The sequence below is a fragment of the Triturus cristatus genome, chromosome 7 (genome assembly GCF_964204655.1).
Source record: "Triturus cristatus chromosome 7, aTriCri1.1, whole genome shotgun sequence".
NCBI classification, from domain to species: domain Eukaryota; kingdom Metazoa; phylum Chordata; class Amphibia; order Caudata; family Salamandridae; genus Triturus; species Triturus cristatus.
The window spans coordinates 1,582,593,401-1,582,610,336 of NC_140590.1; the positions used below are offsets into that span (position 1 = coordinate 1,582,593,401).

Below are 16,936 nucleotides of genomic sequence, written 5' to 3' on the forward strand. Positions count from 1 at the left end.
TTTTCTGGTCTGCTGTGATCTATAATGCTGTGCTTTACAGTGAAGGCTGTGCATATTGTCTTGGAATGTTAGTTGCTTATTGCACATGAAAGCTACAAAATTGTTCCTTGCACACTCCATACATGGTCTTTACCGCAGGATACATAATGATTTTGATATTGTATTACTCATCAAAAGAACCTCACTCCTTTTTTTCCTATTGGCAAGGAACTTGTATTTTGTTTTCTCTGCGATTTTCGAGTCCACATAAAGAGTGATCTTTTGTTATGGAGTATTAAAAGGTAGTCAGGCAAGCAAAATGCAAGTCAAAATAATTGGAGAAACTAATGAGGCTGATAAAGAATTTAAATTTAGAATGGGTTGGCTTATTAAGCTGAATAAATAAGCAAATGTCAGTATTAGGTGAGCTAGCATTAATCCTATTACTTGACTTACTAAATTAATCTTTGATGACTCTAAGGGATCAAGTAAAGCCTTGCATATCATTGGATAATAATCAGTTCTTTATTGATTACTGTTTTAACCTATCCAGATGTTTTTAATTTTTTTTTATTTCCATGCTTGAATCATTCCCTGTTGTTGAGCTCGGAGTCCCAAAGTAATCTTTAAAATGCAGTCTTTTTCTAAACTAGAACTGGCAGGGTTTGAGAACATTTTGTAACATGATACCTTCTTACAGAAAAACCCAAGCTTCAGCCAATAAGTAGAAAGCACTTCACACACCACTCCTAGTAGAGGCCACATTCCCTCAAAGTTCTACTACACGTCATGTGGAAGGTAGTCTAGCAGGAACTGCTCTATTTTTTCTCTTTAGCTTGGATGGGCTGTGTAGGGCACCTGCTGAGTCTTCTTCTTTTTCAGCTTCCACAACGCATCTTCCCTCAATGTTGCAATGCCTTTCACCACAGTTCCATCACTTTGATCTTTTCAATTATCTACATATCTTCATCTGCCGTCGACATCCCCATTAACTTCTACCACTACATATAAAACAACCTTAAATCTCAGAAAAACAAATGTCCCTACATTCCCTCTGCGGTCAGATATCTGACCCTCCAGTGTACCTTCAACTCCTTCTCCAAAAATCCTAGAATCGGGGCAAATCCCTGGACAAGGGTCAATATGCCCCAGTTAAAAGTGTGACACAAATCTATAAGAAGAATCAGGACATAGAAGAAGATGAGGATAAGGCTGACCAAGACCTAGACCAAGATGTACAAAGCAGATAAGGTGAGGAAAACGCCCCTTACCCATGCTATGAGCAGGAAGAATAATCCCATTACGTTTTATGATAATTTACACTATACCTGCCATAAGTCATATTTTGATAAATATTATCAAAAGCCATCTTACTAAGCCCAACTTTACAATTGAGTTTAGACTTTATCATTGATCTCTACTACATAATGTCAGACTACTGTACAACATACCCTCAAACACCCACAGAAACCTTTGGTGCCACCCCAGCCATCGGGGTAAGTTTCTGTCTCCTGCTACAAGGAATCCCTCTCCGTGCCTTGCAGATTCTCCTTCAGGTGACATTGAGCAGTTTCTTGCACTTACGTAAGTGCTCATCTGACCTCTTTTTGAGCTCCCAGATGCAATCACAGACGCTGATTTCTCCCTTTATGATTTTAAATGCCTGCAATTAAAGCAGTGAAATCAGTACCTAGGAATAGGCCGTACATGTCAGAAAGAAGTAAAGATTATGCAAACGTCCGTGCCTGCTTTCACCAAGACTTGATTAAAAAAAATCCAGATAATAGCCAATTTTAAAGCAGTGGTGCACTAGCAGGAAGCTTATGTCGGTTACAGACTCGCATGACATTGGTCTTTGGTATCTCTGTTCCAAGCATGATTTGAAGTCCTCCAATAAATGCTATCCGATACACCCAAACGCCATCAGGAAGCAGGAGGCAAAGTTATATGACTCCAAACAAAAAATCTGTCCGGTTACAAGTCCTGGTGCTGATGCAGGTCCCTGCCCGCGCATAAGTGTAAGACGAAGGCCAAGGACAAAAAGATCAAATGGAAGCCCTCCCTCCGTTGCTCCCATTCCAGAGAGACATGGCATAGGTGGCACTTTAAAGGCCCTGACTCTTCTCTAGTTGTCCAATTCAAACATTCGACATAGTGGTGTCTGTGTACCCTTTATTTCCCAGTCCATATGCTTCTCAGCAGCAGTTAGAGACCTTTAAGAAGGCAATGCCGCAGCTGTTCCAGATCATTGCGGGTTCCATCTGAAGCGCATTGGGCCCCATTTGTTTGCCAGAACCCCCAGCCAGATGTCTGCTAGCTTTTCCTGCCCTGTTGCAGGCTGACCTAGTTACACCTCTGCTCGACCTCTCATCAGTGCTTGGCCAAGCTGCCACTACTTTGCGCGATGTCACACAGGATCTTCCAGACATTGCACATGATAGCAGTTATCAAATATTTTGTACCACTCCCTAAGATCCATTTACGCAACAGCATCGATCTCCTAAACCAAATAAAGATCTTGAATTTAATGACACAAGGGATCTATTAATCTTGCTCAGTATTCCACTGAAGGAATGCCTTGATATAATTAAAGCACTCTGGGACTCAAGACCTTCTCCCACACAAGTCCCTACCGCATCCTTGTATCGCAGTTCGAGGTTGCCCTCTAAAAAATGCTTCCAAAACGGGGATCCATTGTACCAACAACAGGAAGGCTTCTCGATGGGAGCCAGTTTTGCGCCCAACTTTGAAATTCTGTATATCTGATAAAGACATCTAGCTGCAGATTCTTACCTTTGAATTTCCACGGCGTCAGACTGGATCTGGAAGATTTTTCTTGGAGCGATACCACCTGCGTGCTGGTAGGTGGCGTCTGTCGCCTCCTCGTGGCGTCATCCGCGCCGGAAGTGACACCCGCATCCCCTATATAGGCGCCACCTCGGCATGCTGACTTAGTTCTTTTCTTACCGTGCCAGTCAAGCGCTGATCCGTGAACAGAGCTATCTTCTGTCACTTTGACAGGATTTTTTCACCTTTTTGTCGACCCGTTTTTGGTGTGTAGGAATACCATGTCTAGAAAGTCTTCAGGGTTCAAGCCAATGCGGTGCCTGTCCTCGCACCATGTCATGTGACGGACTCGCATTTGGTTTGTCTCTGGTGCCTGGAGTGCGACCATGACTCAAATTCATGCTCCAACTGCCAGGCCATGGCTCCGAAGGCTTTGATTGAGTGGTCCCTAAAGCTGCTTGTGGCCCGGCAGGCGATCTCGACTCCTCGGAGGTCTTGGCCCCAGTCGAAAGGAAGGTCCTGGCCTATACCTACACGGCGGGAGCAGGCGAGCAGCTAACTGGAGGAGCACCACCCCTGGAGTAAGTGTGACTACAGGTGGTCTTTTCTTGCCGACCGCCAGTTCTAACATGACTTGGGGGTAAACTCGGAAATCCACACATTTTTAGAGGAACTACCTTTACGTAAGGATTAGAGTTTCTGACACCTGTGAACCTCAAACTGAGGTTATAGCACTACACAGATATACTGGGACCGGCAGAGTCCTGAAGAAGGTCGGCGTGCCTCAATCGAAGGGCACAGACACGCCTGAAACATGTCGACTACCTGGCAGTAAGGAGGGGTGTAACAAGCACATTATATCTCCCAGTCACCACCATCCTTCCCGTTTTTAATCCTGGCCGGAGGATCTAGGAATAAAGTATAGGCATTGAGACACCTCCGAGCTAGTTTTAAACCCACACCACACTTTCACTTCCGGCGTTCCCAGTCACTATTGAAAGCATTGTTTTCTCTCTTTTGTGTTGCGTTTGTCTTCCCCCACCCTATTGCTCCACCCCAGGCATTCGCTGCGCCGGGGGGTATTGTAAGCAGCCCTATGATGAAGCATGTCACACAACCGTGTGAGTGAGGGCAGTATTGGGACACACAGCACATTCCCCCACTAGACCACGACACCTCGATCTTCACTCCCTACTCCTTTTGGTGTGTATAACCCCTCCAGGAGTCCCAGGTCCTCTTCATCCCACTCAAAATCGTCAAGACATTCAGGTAAGAGGCACAAAAAAAACACAAGAAGTTGAAGCGTGCTTTGATTTCTCCCTGTCTGCCGCTGACGCGAAGGAGGAGCCTCGGCGTTCAAGGCCTTGTTCTCTGGAGCCTGTGCCATGATCAGCTCTGCGCCTTCCTGACTCTCCAGGAGCCAGAACGACCCGCCCAACTTAGGGAATTTATGAAGCCATGTACCTCCTTTTCGGACGGCCTGACCCCACCAGCAAGCCTTTGGGCCTCGTGGGTTCAGAGGGGGTCCATTCTGGATCCTTGCCAGTGGCTACAACCCCGACATCAATGGGCCCCTGTGGATCAGGGAATTGATCCGGAATAGCGCCAGTCGTGCCATTACGACCCTCCCTGGCGCCCACTGGCAACGTGAGCCCCATTCTGATCCCCAAGGACCCGGAGCTGGTACCTTGACGACCAACGTCGATTCCGGTGACAATGGCCCTTCCAGGTCCTATGTCGTATGCTGAGCTTTATTCTGAAGGTCTAGGAGTGGGAGAAGATTGCCTGACCCTTTTAGAAGACCAGCCTGATGAGGAAATGGATTGGTATCAATAGAATGATTGCCACCCACCACCGCCCTTCTCCAGGCGACCCAAATTTCCTTACTACCCAAGCTACTCCAGAGAGCTTGGTATTCCAGGCATCTAAGTCCCATGGTGCATTAACTTCTGCTCCCCCGGATAGGAAATCCAAGAGGCTGGATAGTTGGGGCTAGAAAATGTTTTCTTCTGCCCGGCTTGCATTGTGATCCGTGAACACTGCATGCTTATTGGGCCATTATTCCCACACTCTGTGGGAAACAGTTGCGCAAGTGCTGCCACAGGTCCTGGAGGAAGCCTAAGCCATCCTTTCCCAAGAAGTGTCAGTTGGGAAAGATGCAGCAAAGTTCACCATTCAATGTGGTTTAGACACGACCGACTCGCTGGGCAGATCAATTTCATAGACGGTGGCTGTGAGACGCCACGCCGGGCTGAGAACATCTGGCTTTTCAGGGGATGTCCAAGCCTCGCTCATGAACATGCACTTTTATGGCACCCGACAAGGCAGACATGGTGCTGCAGCTCTTTAGGACTCATGGGCTATGGCAAAGTCCTTGGGCCTCTCACGAAGGTGATGGTGGTGATGGCGGTGGTTGCAGCTCATGTGTGTAGATAAAGGGTGACAAGTCTTCCCTAATCTCGACAACTGGTGAGCTCGCCCCAGGCTGTTGTCTCCCACCTCCAGACTACAGCGAACCTTCTGCATTCAATGGTGTTCACTATGAATGTGCCGAAGTCACAACTAAGGGGCGGATGCTCCATTATGACAGAGGAGCGTCAATCCCCCCTCCACCCCCTATTTAAAGCCCGCAAAGGACAAAAATAAAGTGATAATAAAAAAAGGTATTTTAATTTTAATTTTTAGCCCTGCAGGTTGCAAGCCAAGGGAGGGCCAAAACTGGCGCTGCAGCACCAGGAAGGACGGGGGTGGGGAGGAGGAGGTTGGCGCTGCAAAGTGTGCATGACGGTTTGGCCGGCCCACCATGGTCATGCGCACTTGGCCTTTCTCCACCCAAGCTGTTTCGTACAGTTTGGTAGAGAGAGCAACACAGGATCCCAGTCTGTCCGAGCACTGAACCGAGGCGCTCCTACCAATCCTATTGGAATGGTATTCCCAGCATGTGAGCAGCGCTGGGATTGGGAGCTGGGAACCTGCGCAGTGTCCAGCAATTCCTGGATGGGGCCCGAGGATCAATAGAAATGCAGCGGCCGTCAGAGCCGGTAAGTCTTATTTTCTTTATTAATAGTTCCTTTTTTATGGGGGGGGGGGGGTGTTCCCCCTGCCCCCACCACACCACTTAGAAATACAAGTGGCCACTACTGTCACACCTGACTTCCTCTCAAACGCTCCCTTTCATCTGAGCCATTCTGTACACAGTGCAGTTTCGGGCTTATCCTCCTGACTGGCGAGTTCAGGATATTGAGGCTATGATACCAATGTTTCAACCTCTATCCTGTATTTCGGTAAGAATGACTCTGAGACTGCAGAGCCTCATGGCATCCTGCATCATGCTAGTGACACATGCCAGGTGGCATATGCAGGCTCTGCAGTGGGACCGGAAGTTCCATTGGGCGCAGCATCAGGGTAATCTCTCTGACGTGGTCCAGATCTTGGAGGGAACTGCACGGATCTGCAGTGGTTGCTGACGAACAGTGATTGGGTCATTGGCCTACCCCTCTCCCTCCCCGCCCAGTTCTCACAGTAGTGATAGTTGCCTCGCTTTTGGGATGGGGGGGCCATCTGGGAGAGCTGGAGATCCGGTGTGACCATCTGGGAGAGTTGGAGATCAGAGGACTCTGCTCTCCGGCGGAATCTGGACTCCACATCAAGCTGGTGAATCAGACACATATCCTTTCTGCCAAAGGTGGTATAACCTCTCCATGTAGGCAGTTCATCACACCCCCTGCTTTCTTCTCCCAGCCACCTACTTCTGTGGTGGGGAGGTTGCACCAGTTGGGCCCCAACAGAGCCCGTAGCTTTTATATCGATTGGATTAAGGAGCTCTGAGTGGGTGTCCAACTTTTTGGGAATTTCTCTTATCATAAGAAATGGGATGTAGTCCAGAAATGTGCCTTATCCAGGCAGATTGCTCTGTATAAAAGTGAGCTATGCCTTGGCCTTAATGGAGCCTCCTGAGGGCTTTGGAGCTCATTCTACCTTAGCATTGGCCAGGGGTTCCCCAGTGCTGGGCATCAGACGGGTGGCTACATGGGTATCCTTTTACACCTTCACCAAGCAATACTGCCTTGGTTCTCAGGTCCATAGGGAGGGCCAGTTTGTCCGGTCAGTCCTGCAAGATTTTCTGTTTGACGTCCACTCCTCAGACTCTCCACATTTTGTGAGGTACTGCTTAAGCATCTATTCAAAAGGAGTTGAGGAATCCGCTCTAGAAGTAGCCATAAGAAGAACATGTTAGTTACTATTGGTAATCCTCTGTGTATTCTCTCTAACTACAGATTCCTTACTGATCCACCCTCATCAACATTCTGTTGAGTGCACCACTAGGCATTAACAAGGTTCATTGTTAGATTGTGCACACGGTCATGGTTCTTAATATGTTACTGACGTCCTATGTCCAAGGGTGTGGAATGCTTCATTGTAAACTGATGTTAGCACGCATGGAAAGCCCCTATATATGGCTTCGCACAGTCACTTCAAGAGGCAGGATTAAGTCAACTTGGAGTCAGGTGGCATCACCTATTGGCAAGTAAGAACAATTATTAAGAAGTTTCCAGATCCTGTCTAGCATCTGGAGGAGTTAAAAAGGTCAGAAATGTGTGGTTGGATAAGAGTATCCACCAGAAAAAAAATACTGAATGTAAATAACTAGATACACTGACACACCTAGATCCCTAATGGTCTTACAGTTTTACATCAAGTGTCTCTTCATGGAGTCAAATGAAGAGGTATATCTTTGTTTTGTAGAACATTCTAGCCATAACAATCGCAGCAGCTGTTTTACTACTGCCAGACAAATTACCCACAAAATAGACCTCCTCAAATTTACAACTGTTAAGAAAAAGAGGAAGCTCTCGAATCACGTAAAAGGATACACATACACTTCTTACTAGCACTGGTTACCTTGTACCACCACTCTTCCCCACAGGGCCCGGGTGCCAGGAGGAATTGTACTGGATGCCAGACTAGAAGGCTTTCACAGAACACAGATATGTCCTGGTTGTTGTCCGGTACAACTAAACCGTGCCACCTCCAGTTGCTGCAATACAAAATTCTCATCATGTTGAACAAGATGATAATGGAACCAGTCCTCAAATCCCAGTGAAACAAAGACCAACATTACAGACCCTTTCTACAGGAGCCACCACATTGACACATGCATCTATGGAGAGCTGGGATGCCCATTTATAGTACTTGAAGATACTGGTCACACCAAGAGGAGCAACTGCTTATCAACATACTAGAACTCTGATGATTATAAGATGCTTACAGTTGTGCTTTCCAAGACGCGGGAGGAATAAATATGTGGCTTTTGTCAATTGTTTTTAACCTATGTATAAAAATATTACTAAAATGTTCTTCTGATTTAATTTGTTTATAATTTATTAACTACTCTGATTGAAGCACATGAATCTATGAAAGATCTAAGGCTGGTGAGGAAAAAATAGTTACTTGTCTGTAACTACAATTTTCCAGCATTGGTTTCTGTATTAGATTCACATGCCGCCCACCACCCTCCTTATCTGAGGCTCACAAGTGCTGTGTATCCTATCTTCCTTGTGCTACGAAATGGAGGTATAATTCCCTCTGGGGAAGTGGTGGGGAAGATCGATTTCTCCTTATAACGTTTGGGTCTTTCTGTCTGAGACTGTTAGACTAACAAAATGGCTGTCTCTCTGGATCTTTCAGGCCTTATTTCTTGTTCTTCATTAGCATATCAATAAAAATATTGTCTTGTCTAAATATGACACTAATACACAAACATATTGTTGCATTGTGTGTAGGGTTTGCATTGTTAACTCCAATGGGGCTAAATTTTTGGAAACCTTATTTAGGACCCCATATTTTTGTCAGACGACATTCTGGTACGATGGGGGTGTTTGAGCATAACCTAGAACTCCCAGCTCGATAACTGGAATTAGTTCAAACATGTGAATCTATGAAAGATACCACTGCTAGAGAACTAATTAAATGCAAGTAACTTATTTATTGCTTGTCATTATCTGTAATGAAATGCCTCTCCTGGTTCTGTGCGAAAATGATGTTTTAGTCTTCTTAAAATATTGAACTGTATTTCCAGGTGAAGGAAAGCGATGCACATTAGATTACATTAATTTATAAATATCCTATGCTTCATAGGTTCAAAATTACCCTAACTTTAAATTTGTCATTTTTGAGTCACCAAATCAGTATGTCCAGTAAGACAAAAAGTGAAAAGAGACAGGAGTTAAAAACAATTTAGAAAACTGGGTGGCATGCAAAAGGCAGTAAGGACTCCATAGTGATAAATTAATGTATGGTTAGTTTAGTCTTTTTCTTAGAGGACATGTGTTCATGAAATAGTTTGAATTGCTCGATGACAATGAACCAGAATCATGGAATCTCCGGCAATAACATATCTTGATTCTAAATTACTTCTTTAGTTTTTCACTCTATCCCACGCCAGTGAATGATTCAAAACTATTAATTATAAATTGTGGTTTGTCTATTAAATTTTCGTATTATCAGATGTTGGTGCGTAAACATTGGTAAAATAGTAAAATTTAAATGCAGTACCATCAGCAGCTCCTAGACTGGAGCTATTATACCAACATAGCATTTTTAACTGTGCTGTCATTTTGGGTGATAATTATTCAATATACATTTATATGTTAAAACTTCATTTCACTATTTTATAGGAAGAGCTGTGATTGAAAATATGAATTCTATTTGCAATACTCACTTTTGTTGTAACTTTGAATCATATTTTTTTCATAAATAGAACATGAAGGAGTAACTGTTGAAGAGAATGAAGGATCCCTGGAAGCTGTTGAATATATTTTGGAAGAGGTAGTTGCATCAGCAATTAAAGGTAGCCAGATCATCTTCGAATATGGTGCTATGTTTCTATTAATACACTAAAATATATGCCAATTCAATGGCAGTGAAAATAAATGTTTAGAGCAATTGTACTTATAAAGGTGCTTTCATTTGTTTATTACTATAGTGCAGAGGTCAAATTCGAGTTTTACCACAGTATAGGGAAGTTAACATGAGAAAAACACTTTTATCACAAACATATTACAGTATGTGTGTGTGTGTATATATATATATATATATGTATTTTCCACAAAAATAATGGCGCTGCACTCCTCTTGATGATGAGATGTTATTTATTTAAATCGTGTCTTTCTTTGAGAAAGACACAATTTAAATAAATAACATCTCATCATCAAGAGGAGTGCCGCGCCATTATTTTTGTGGAAAATGAACAGTGCGAGACCTTGTCCTGGTCTCGACGCGGGCACCGACTGAAAAGTGCTCCCACTGTTAACAGGACATTTGAGGAAATATATATCTATATATATCTATATATATATATATATATATATATATATATATATTCACCTAAAAAACCATAGGTTTCACACATGTTATAGTTAGCTGGACATTTCACTCGTAAAAAACCAATGAAATTCCCCCGTTATAGTTAGTGCAGGCAACTATAACTCACGCGACCGCAATCCTCTGCTGATGACGTCAGATATTACATCACTGTATTTAGACACTTATTTACCCATGTCTTCTTCCATTAATCTTTAGCTATACATATATTACAAATATTTATTTTTCATAAAGACACATATGTCATCAGTGATGTAATATCTGACGTCATCAGCAGAGGATTGCGGTCGCGTGAGTTCTAGTTGCCTGCACTAACTATAACGGGGGAATTTCATTGGTTTTTTACGAGTGAAATGTCCAGCTAACTATAACATGTGTGAAACCTATGGTTTTTTAGGTGAATTTGCAAGGTTTTTTAAATGCTAATTCGTAACTATAACGTGTGTGAAACCTATGGATTTTTCAGTGAATTTGTACGTTTTTTTAAATGCTAAGTTATGTATTTATGAACATTTTTTTTTTTCAGGTTTTTCACCGTGCGCGCACCGTGCGCGCGCAGTGGGCGCTCAATGCGCTTCGCGCACCGAGCACCCACGGTTCGCAGTGCGTGCCGTGCGTGCGCGCTGCGCGCACCGAGCGATTAAAAAAAAAAAATATATATATATATATATATATTGTTTTTTTCTCCCTTGGAGGTCCTTCTGTGACCCCCTGACCAAGGCTAGGGGGTCAGGAACTGTCCACTCTGCCCCCTTTTCACTTTCTCCACCTTTTTTTTTCACCCCCTCAGACTGCGAGAGACAAAATGGCGGCCGACACTTCCTGGTTTCGACCGATTCGAATGTTTACCGACATCTAACAACCAATCAGAATTGCGCACGGCAGGGTGCGCGCACAGTGCGCGCATGGTGCGCGCGTATAGATATTGATATGCTTTTAAATGCTATTTTCTCAGGAAATACTGAACAGATTTAGCCGTTCGGGCTGTAGCTGCGACTAAAGGTCCTATGGAAAAATGCATGGGGAAAACGCGTTTTGGGACCCCCCTTTTTCTCGGCCCCCGCTTGACTAATCACCCCGATCCTTTCAGGGTAGGAGCTGAATGGAGCGCCCCATTTGTTTTGAAAATTTCGCGAGGATTCGTCAACCGGCGCCAAAGTTATTCAAAATAGAATTTTGAGATTTCCTATGGAAACTAGGTTGTAACTGTAACTATCTACTGGCGACCGCCAGTAGATTATATATATATATATATATATATATATATATATATATATATATATATATATATATTCACTGAAAAAACCATAGGTTTCACACATGTTATAGTTAGCTGGACATTTTACTGATAAAAAAACAATGAAATTCCCCCTTTATAGTTACTGTAGGCAACTATAACTCACGCGACCGTAATCCTCTGCTGATGCTAATACTGCATTTAGACACTTATTTGCCCATGTCTTCTTCCATTAAATTTTAGCTATACATATATTACAAATATATTTTTTTCATAAAGACACATATGTCATCCGCAGAGGATTACGGTCGCGTGAGTTATAGTTGCCTACAGTAACTATAACGGGGGAATTTCATTGTTTTTTTATCAGTAAAATGGCCAGCTAACTATAACATGTGTGAAACCTATGGTTTTTTCAGTGAATTTGCAAGGTTTTTTAAATGCTAATTCCTAACTATAACGTGTGTGAAACCTATGGTTTTTTCAGTGAATTTGTACGTTTTTTTAAATGCTAAGTTACTTTACGCCATTTGTGGCGTGCGCGCCCACTTAACGCAGTTCGTTCCGTGCGCGCACGGTGCGCTTCGCGCACCGCGTGCCCACGTTACGCTACATGGGCCATGGACGCACGATGAGCTTCGCGCACCGTGCGCACATGGAGGAAATATGATGACCATCGCTGTGATAGGTAAAGTTTTTGCTCTACTAAGTCATGTACAAAAGGTGCCCTTCTGGCACCTTTTGCACACGGGGTGGGGAGCATGTGGATATTTTTTATTTTTTTATTTTTTTTATTTATTACCGTAAGCGTAATCGGCGAAATTTTCGAAAAAATTAAAATTGCCTTTTTTCCCTTGGGGGATCGTTGGGGACTCCCTGGACATGGCTAGGTGCTTGGAAGCTGTCTAAACAGCCCCTTTACATGTTTTGGGGCTTTGTTTTTCAACCCCCTGTCAGAGTGCGAGAGAGAAAATGGCGGCCGCCGCTTCCTGGTTTCGACCGATTCGAATGTTTACTAAGATCTAAGGGCCAATCAGAATCTCGCTCGCGCACGTCACCGTACGCGTACGGTAAGCGCACCGTAAGCGCACCGTAAGCTGGCTCAGATATATATATTGATTTAAAGGCTATTTTCTCAGAATCTACGGAACAGATTTACACCAAACCTACAAAAGGCACTTCCTTGACCTGAGGACTACCTCTCTGCCAAATTTCAAGTAATTCTGTTCAGCCGTTCGGGCTGTAGCTGTGTCTAAAGGTCGTATGGAAAAATGCATGGGAAAAACGCGTTTTGGGACCCCCCTTTTATCTCAGCCCCCGCTTGACGAATCCCCCCGAGACTTTCAGGGTAGGAGCGGAGCGTAGCGCCCCACCTATTTTGAAAAATTCGCGAGGATTCGTCAACCGGCGCCAAAGTTATTCAAAATAGAATGTTGCGGATTTCCTATGGAAACGTGGTCCTAACTATAACTATCTACTGGCGACCGCCAGTAGATTATATATATATATATATATATATATATATATATATATATATATATATATAACTGAAAAAACCATAGGTTTCAGGGGCGTTATAGTTAGTTAGACTTTTCACTCGTACAAAACCATTGAAATTCCCCCGTTATAGTTAGTTCAGCTAACTATAACTCGCGCGCCCGCAATGCACTGCTGATGACGTCACATATTACGTCACTCATGACACGGTCAGTGACATCACTCATGACATCACTGATGACATCTCAAATTACATCACTGATGACATCATCCAGTGAATGTGTGTTTTTCTGAAAATTACATATGTTTTATATATGTATATGTCAAGGTCGATGGAAGAATAAATGGGTATATAAGTGTCTAAATGGATGATTTGTTTTTGAAAAATTGATTGTATAACTGACTGATTAAGTGTATCTTAGTGAATACATGACTTAGTGAGTAATGTTTAAATATGTAAATATCTGTATCAGTCTCTCACTTTGTGTATAAGGGGCTTCATGGGTTGGTGAGGAGCTACATGAGTGCCTATATAGGTTATTAGTTGGTTTTTTGAGTATCGGTATGAGTGTCTGAGTGTCTGTATGGTTCGGTGGGGGTATTACGTAGTGCATAGGTGCATGAATGAGTGACTCACTGTTTGTATGTGTTGAAGACAGCATGTGTGCAGGACTGTATGGGTGGATGAGTGTGTACATGGGTGTGTTAGTGAGTGAATGACTGTCTCAATAGTGTCTTTATGAGTAACTACATATATTTTAATCTAGTATATGTGACTATTGGTGTATATAAGTGAGTATATGTAAGAGTGAGAGATTGGAAGAGTTCCTGTATGAATAAGTATGTGTTTCTATAAGTGATTGTTTAAAAGACTAAGTATGTGTAAGTTTCTGTAGACGTAAGTGTGGTGGTGTGTGTATAACTGTATATGCAAGTAAATGGATGTTTAATTCTTTATTAGCATGAGTGACTATTTTTGTGAGTAACTCTATGTATAAGTGGCGTTGTGTAACAGGATGTATAGATGTATGAGTATATATGATGAGTGAGCACATGTATGAGTGACTGTATAGGACTGTTGGTGAATGAGTGGATGTGTATGTGGATCTTAGAATTACTGAATAGGTTGTTGTAACTGGTATTGGTATGTCCATTGTTTTGAAAATTTTAGTTTCTATTTTTGAATGTGTGTATCAAAGGTTATATTAGGGGAAGAGGAGGTCTGCCCCGCTATCACAAGGATGATGCCATCAGTGATGTCATCAGTGATGTCATTTGAGATGTCATCAGTGATGTCATGAGTGATGTCACTGACCATGTCATGAGTGATGTAATATGTGACGTCATCAGCAGTGCATTGTGGGCGCGCGAGTTATAGTTAGCTGAACTAACTATAACGGGGGAATTTCAATGGTTTTGTACGAGTGAAAAGTCCAACTAACTATAACGCCCCTGAAACCTATGGTTTTTTCAGTTAATTTTTAAGGTTTTTTAAAAGCTAATTCCTAACTATAACGTGCCTGCAACCTATGGTTTTTTCAGTGAATTTCAAAGGTTTTTTAAATGCTAATTTCTAACTATGCCTACAGAGATAGGACATGTGAAGAAAGAAGAAAAAACGCACAGAAAGAAAATAAAGAAATGCAGAAAGAAGCATCAGTGATGTCATCAGTGATGTCATTTGAGATGTCATCAGTGATGTCCCATGGACTTGGATAACAGAGGACAGGAGGGACATGGAGAGGTGCACCAAACTGACCCTGCAGGGCAGGCATCAGGGTTTGCAGCAGCACAATACACCACACAGGGCATGCGGGACGGGAGTGCAGCACAACAATCCATAGAAAGCAAGAGTGAGGGGACAGGACCATGCACATAGACAACAGAGAACAGAGGGGCAAGAGGCAATGGTAGCTAGCTGACCATAATGGACAGACAGGGGAGAAAGCTGCAGCATAACAGACCATAAAGGGCAGGAGGGACGGTTCAGGGGCATTACAATGGAACAGACAAGCCAGGAGGTAGGGAGTAGGGGTCTGCACATGTAAACAGAGGGCTGGGGGCAAGGGGGCAGGGCAGGAGCAGCAAGATAGCCATGGAGGTCAGGCAGGATGGGCACTAGAAGCAAGACACACCATGAAGAGCAACAGTGAGACTGTGATGGCATACACACAGACCATGGAGGGAAGGTGGGAGGGGGGTCAGGGGCAGCTAACTGACCACACAGGGAAGGTGGGAGGGGCCATGGCAGCACAGAAGACCATGCATGGCAAGTGGGAGGGTTAGTGGCAGCACAATGGCTATGATGGGCAAGAAGGAGGGTGCAGGGGCCTGCACAAAGGACGTTTCCTGGCTGAATCGGGTCTGTTGGCATGTATGGTTGTACTACCATTGCCTCTTCCTTCTGCCCACAATGGTCTATTACATTCCCACAGCCTCTCTTGCAAGTCCTGTATTGTTGGTTTGTTGCCCCTGCCCCCCTTTCCACTGCCCTCCATAGTCTGTTGTGCTGCCACGGCCCTTCCTGCCTGCTCAGTGTGGTTAAATTGTTGCCTTTGCACCTTCCTACCTGCCTTCAATTTTCAGAGTCCGTGCCCCTGGCCTCTGCCTCTCAACAGTATCCTAATGAACAACTAGATTGCTAACATTCTATATTTATTACAAAAGTGTGGAACGCCTGACGTCATCTTGATGTAATCAAAACTGTAATACCTAGAGCATTTCCTTTAGAAATTACATATATGAGAGGGTCTTATTGGCATCAGAATTATGGTTAGTGCTGTAAAAGACTAAAATAAGGACATATTTTCTGAGTTTTCAAATAGCGACAAAGCACTTTTAAATTATTTGTTATCTTTATGTTTTTTTATCCAGTTGACCACTTGATTAAATGTTGAACTTAGGGGAGAGGATGCGGTGTTACTTCCAGGACTGCAGACTTTGCAACTGGGGAACCAGGTTGGAGTTTCTGCTTCAGCTTGACATTCTGTGATTCTGGTCAAATCACTTAGTCTCCCCATGTCTACAACCAAAATGAATTTGTTCTTGTGTGATGTAACCAATGCTCATGTAAAGCACTCCAATACCTGACAAGTCTGCACTATATAACACTGCAAAAACACAAAATAATAAATGTTTTGCACACTTCTGTCATTGGGCTATATTTGGGCTACATCTGGGTTATTTTTGGCTACTTTTGGGCTCTTTTGTCTCCGGTGGCCATCTTTGGAGATTTATTTGTTATGAAGTTTCCTAATTTCCTCATGTACTGCAGTCTCCTCAGTAGGAAATGCTTTCAGTTTTTTACTTTGATTCCATCATGAAGGTATTCCGATATGTCACACATTTGCCATAAATTCTGAATGTTAGCACTCTAGTTGCTCATTAGATCACTGTAGTAAAACTACTGTTCACCATGGAAGTCTGCTCCTGGTATTAAAAGTGCATGTTTCAGTCTGCATGTCAGAATTTTTTAATGAAATAGAAGAGGATTTGAGAAGTCACTCAACATGTGCCCTCATTTTCTTTCTTCAGCATTAATCATAATTTCTATGGCAAACTGAACCCCCTCATTGTGTTCCTTTTTAAATTAAATGTTTTAAGTGTTACCAGTTTATTCCAATCAAGATGGCTTCAGGTGTACCATACTTTTGTCATAATGAAGACAGTAAGCGCTCTAGTTGTTTTTAAGAACACTCTGGGACATTCTGTCATTGGGCTATACTTGGGCTACATCTGGGTGATATTTGGGCTACATTTGGGCTCTTTTGTCTCTGGTGGCCATCTTGGGAGATTTATTTGTAATGAAGTTTCCTAATTTCCTCATTTACTGCAGTCTCCTCAGTAGGAAATACTTTCAGTTTTTTACTTTGATTCCATCAAGAAGGCATTCAGATGTGTCACACATTTCCCATAAATTCAGAATGTTAGCACTCTTTTTGCTCATTAGAACACTGTAGTAAAGCTACTGCTCACCAGGGAAAACTGCTGCTGGTATTGAAAGTGCATCTTTCAGTCTGCATGTCAGAATGTTTTAATGAAATAGAAGAGGAT

The 16,936-nt window shown here is 43.1% G+C and overlaps 1 protein-coding gene across 2 annotated transcripts in view; it reads left to right on the top strand.

The window, feature by feature from the left end:
- Positions 1 to 16,936, top strand: part of ARFGEF2 (ARF guanine nucleotide exchange factor 2) — a 629,301-nt gene that overhangs the window by 155,084 nt on the left and 457,281 nt on the right. For both annotated transcript variants that reach the window (XM_085619427.1, XM_085619428.1), the window contains exon 7: positions 9,527 to 9,616. In XM_085619427.1, the coding sequence (XP_085475553.1) occupies positions 9,527 to 9,616 (90 nt within the window). The remainder of the gene's footprint in view (positions 1 to 9,526; positions 9,617 to 16,936) is intronic.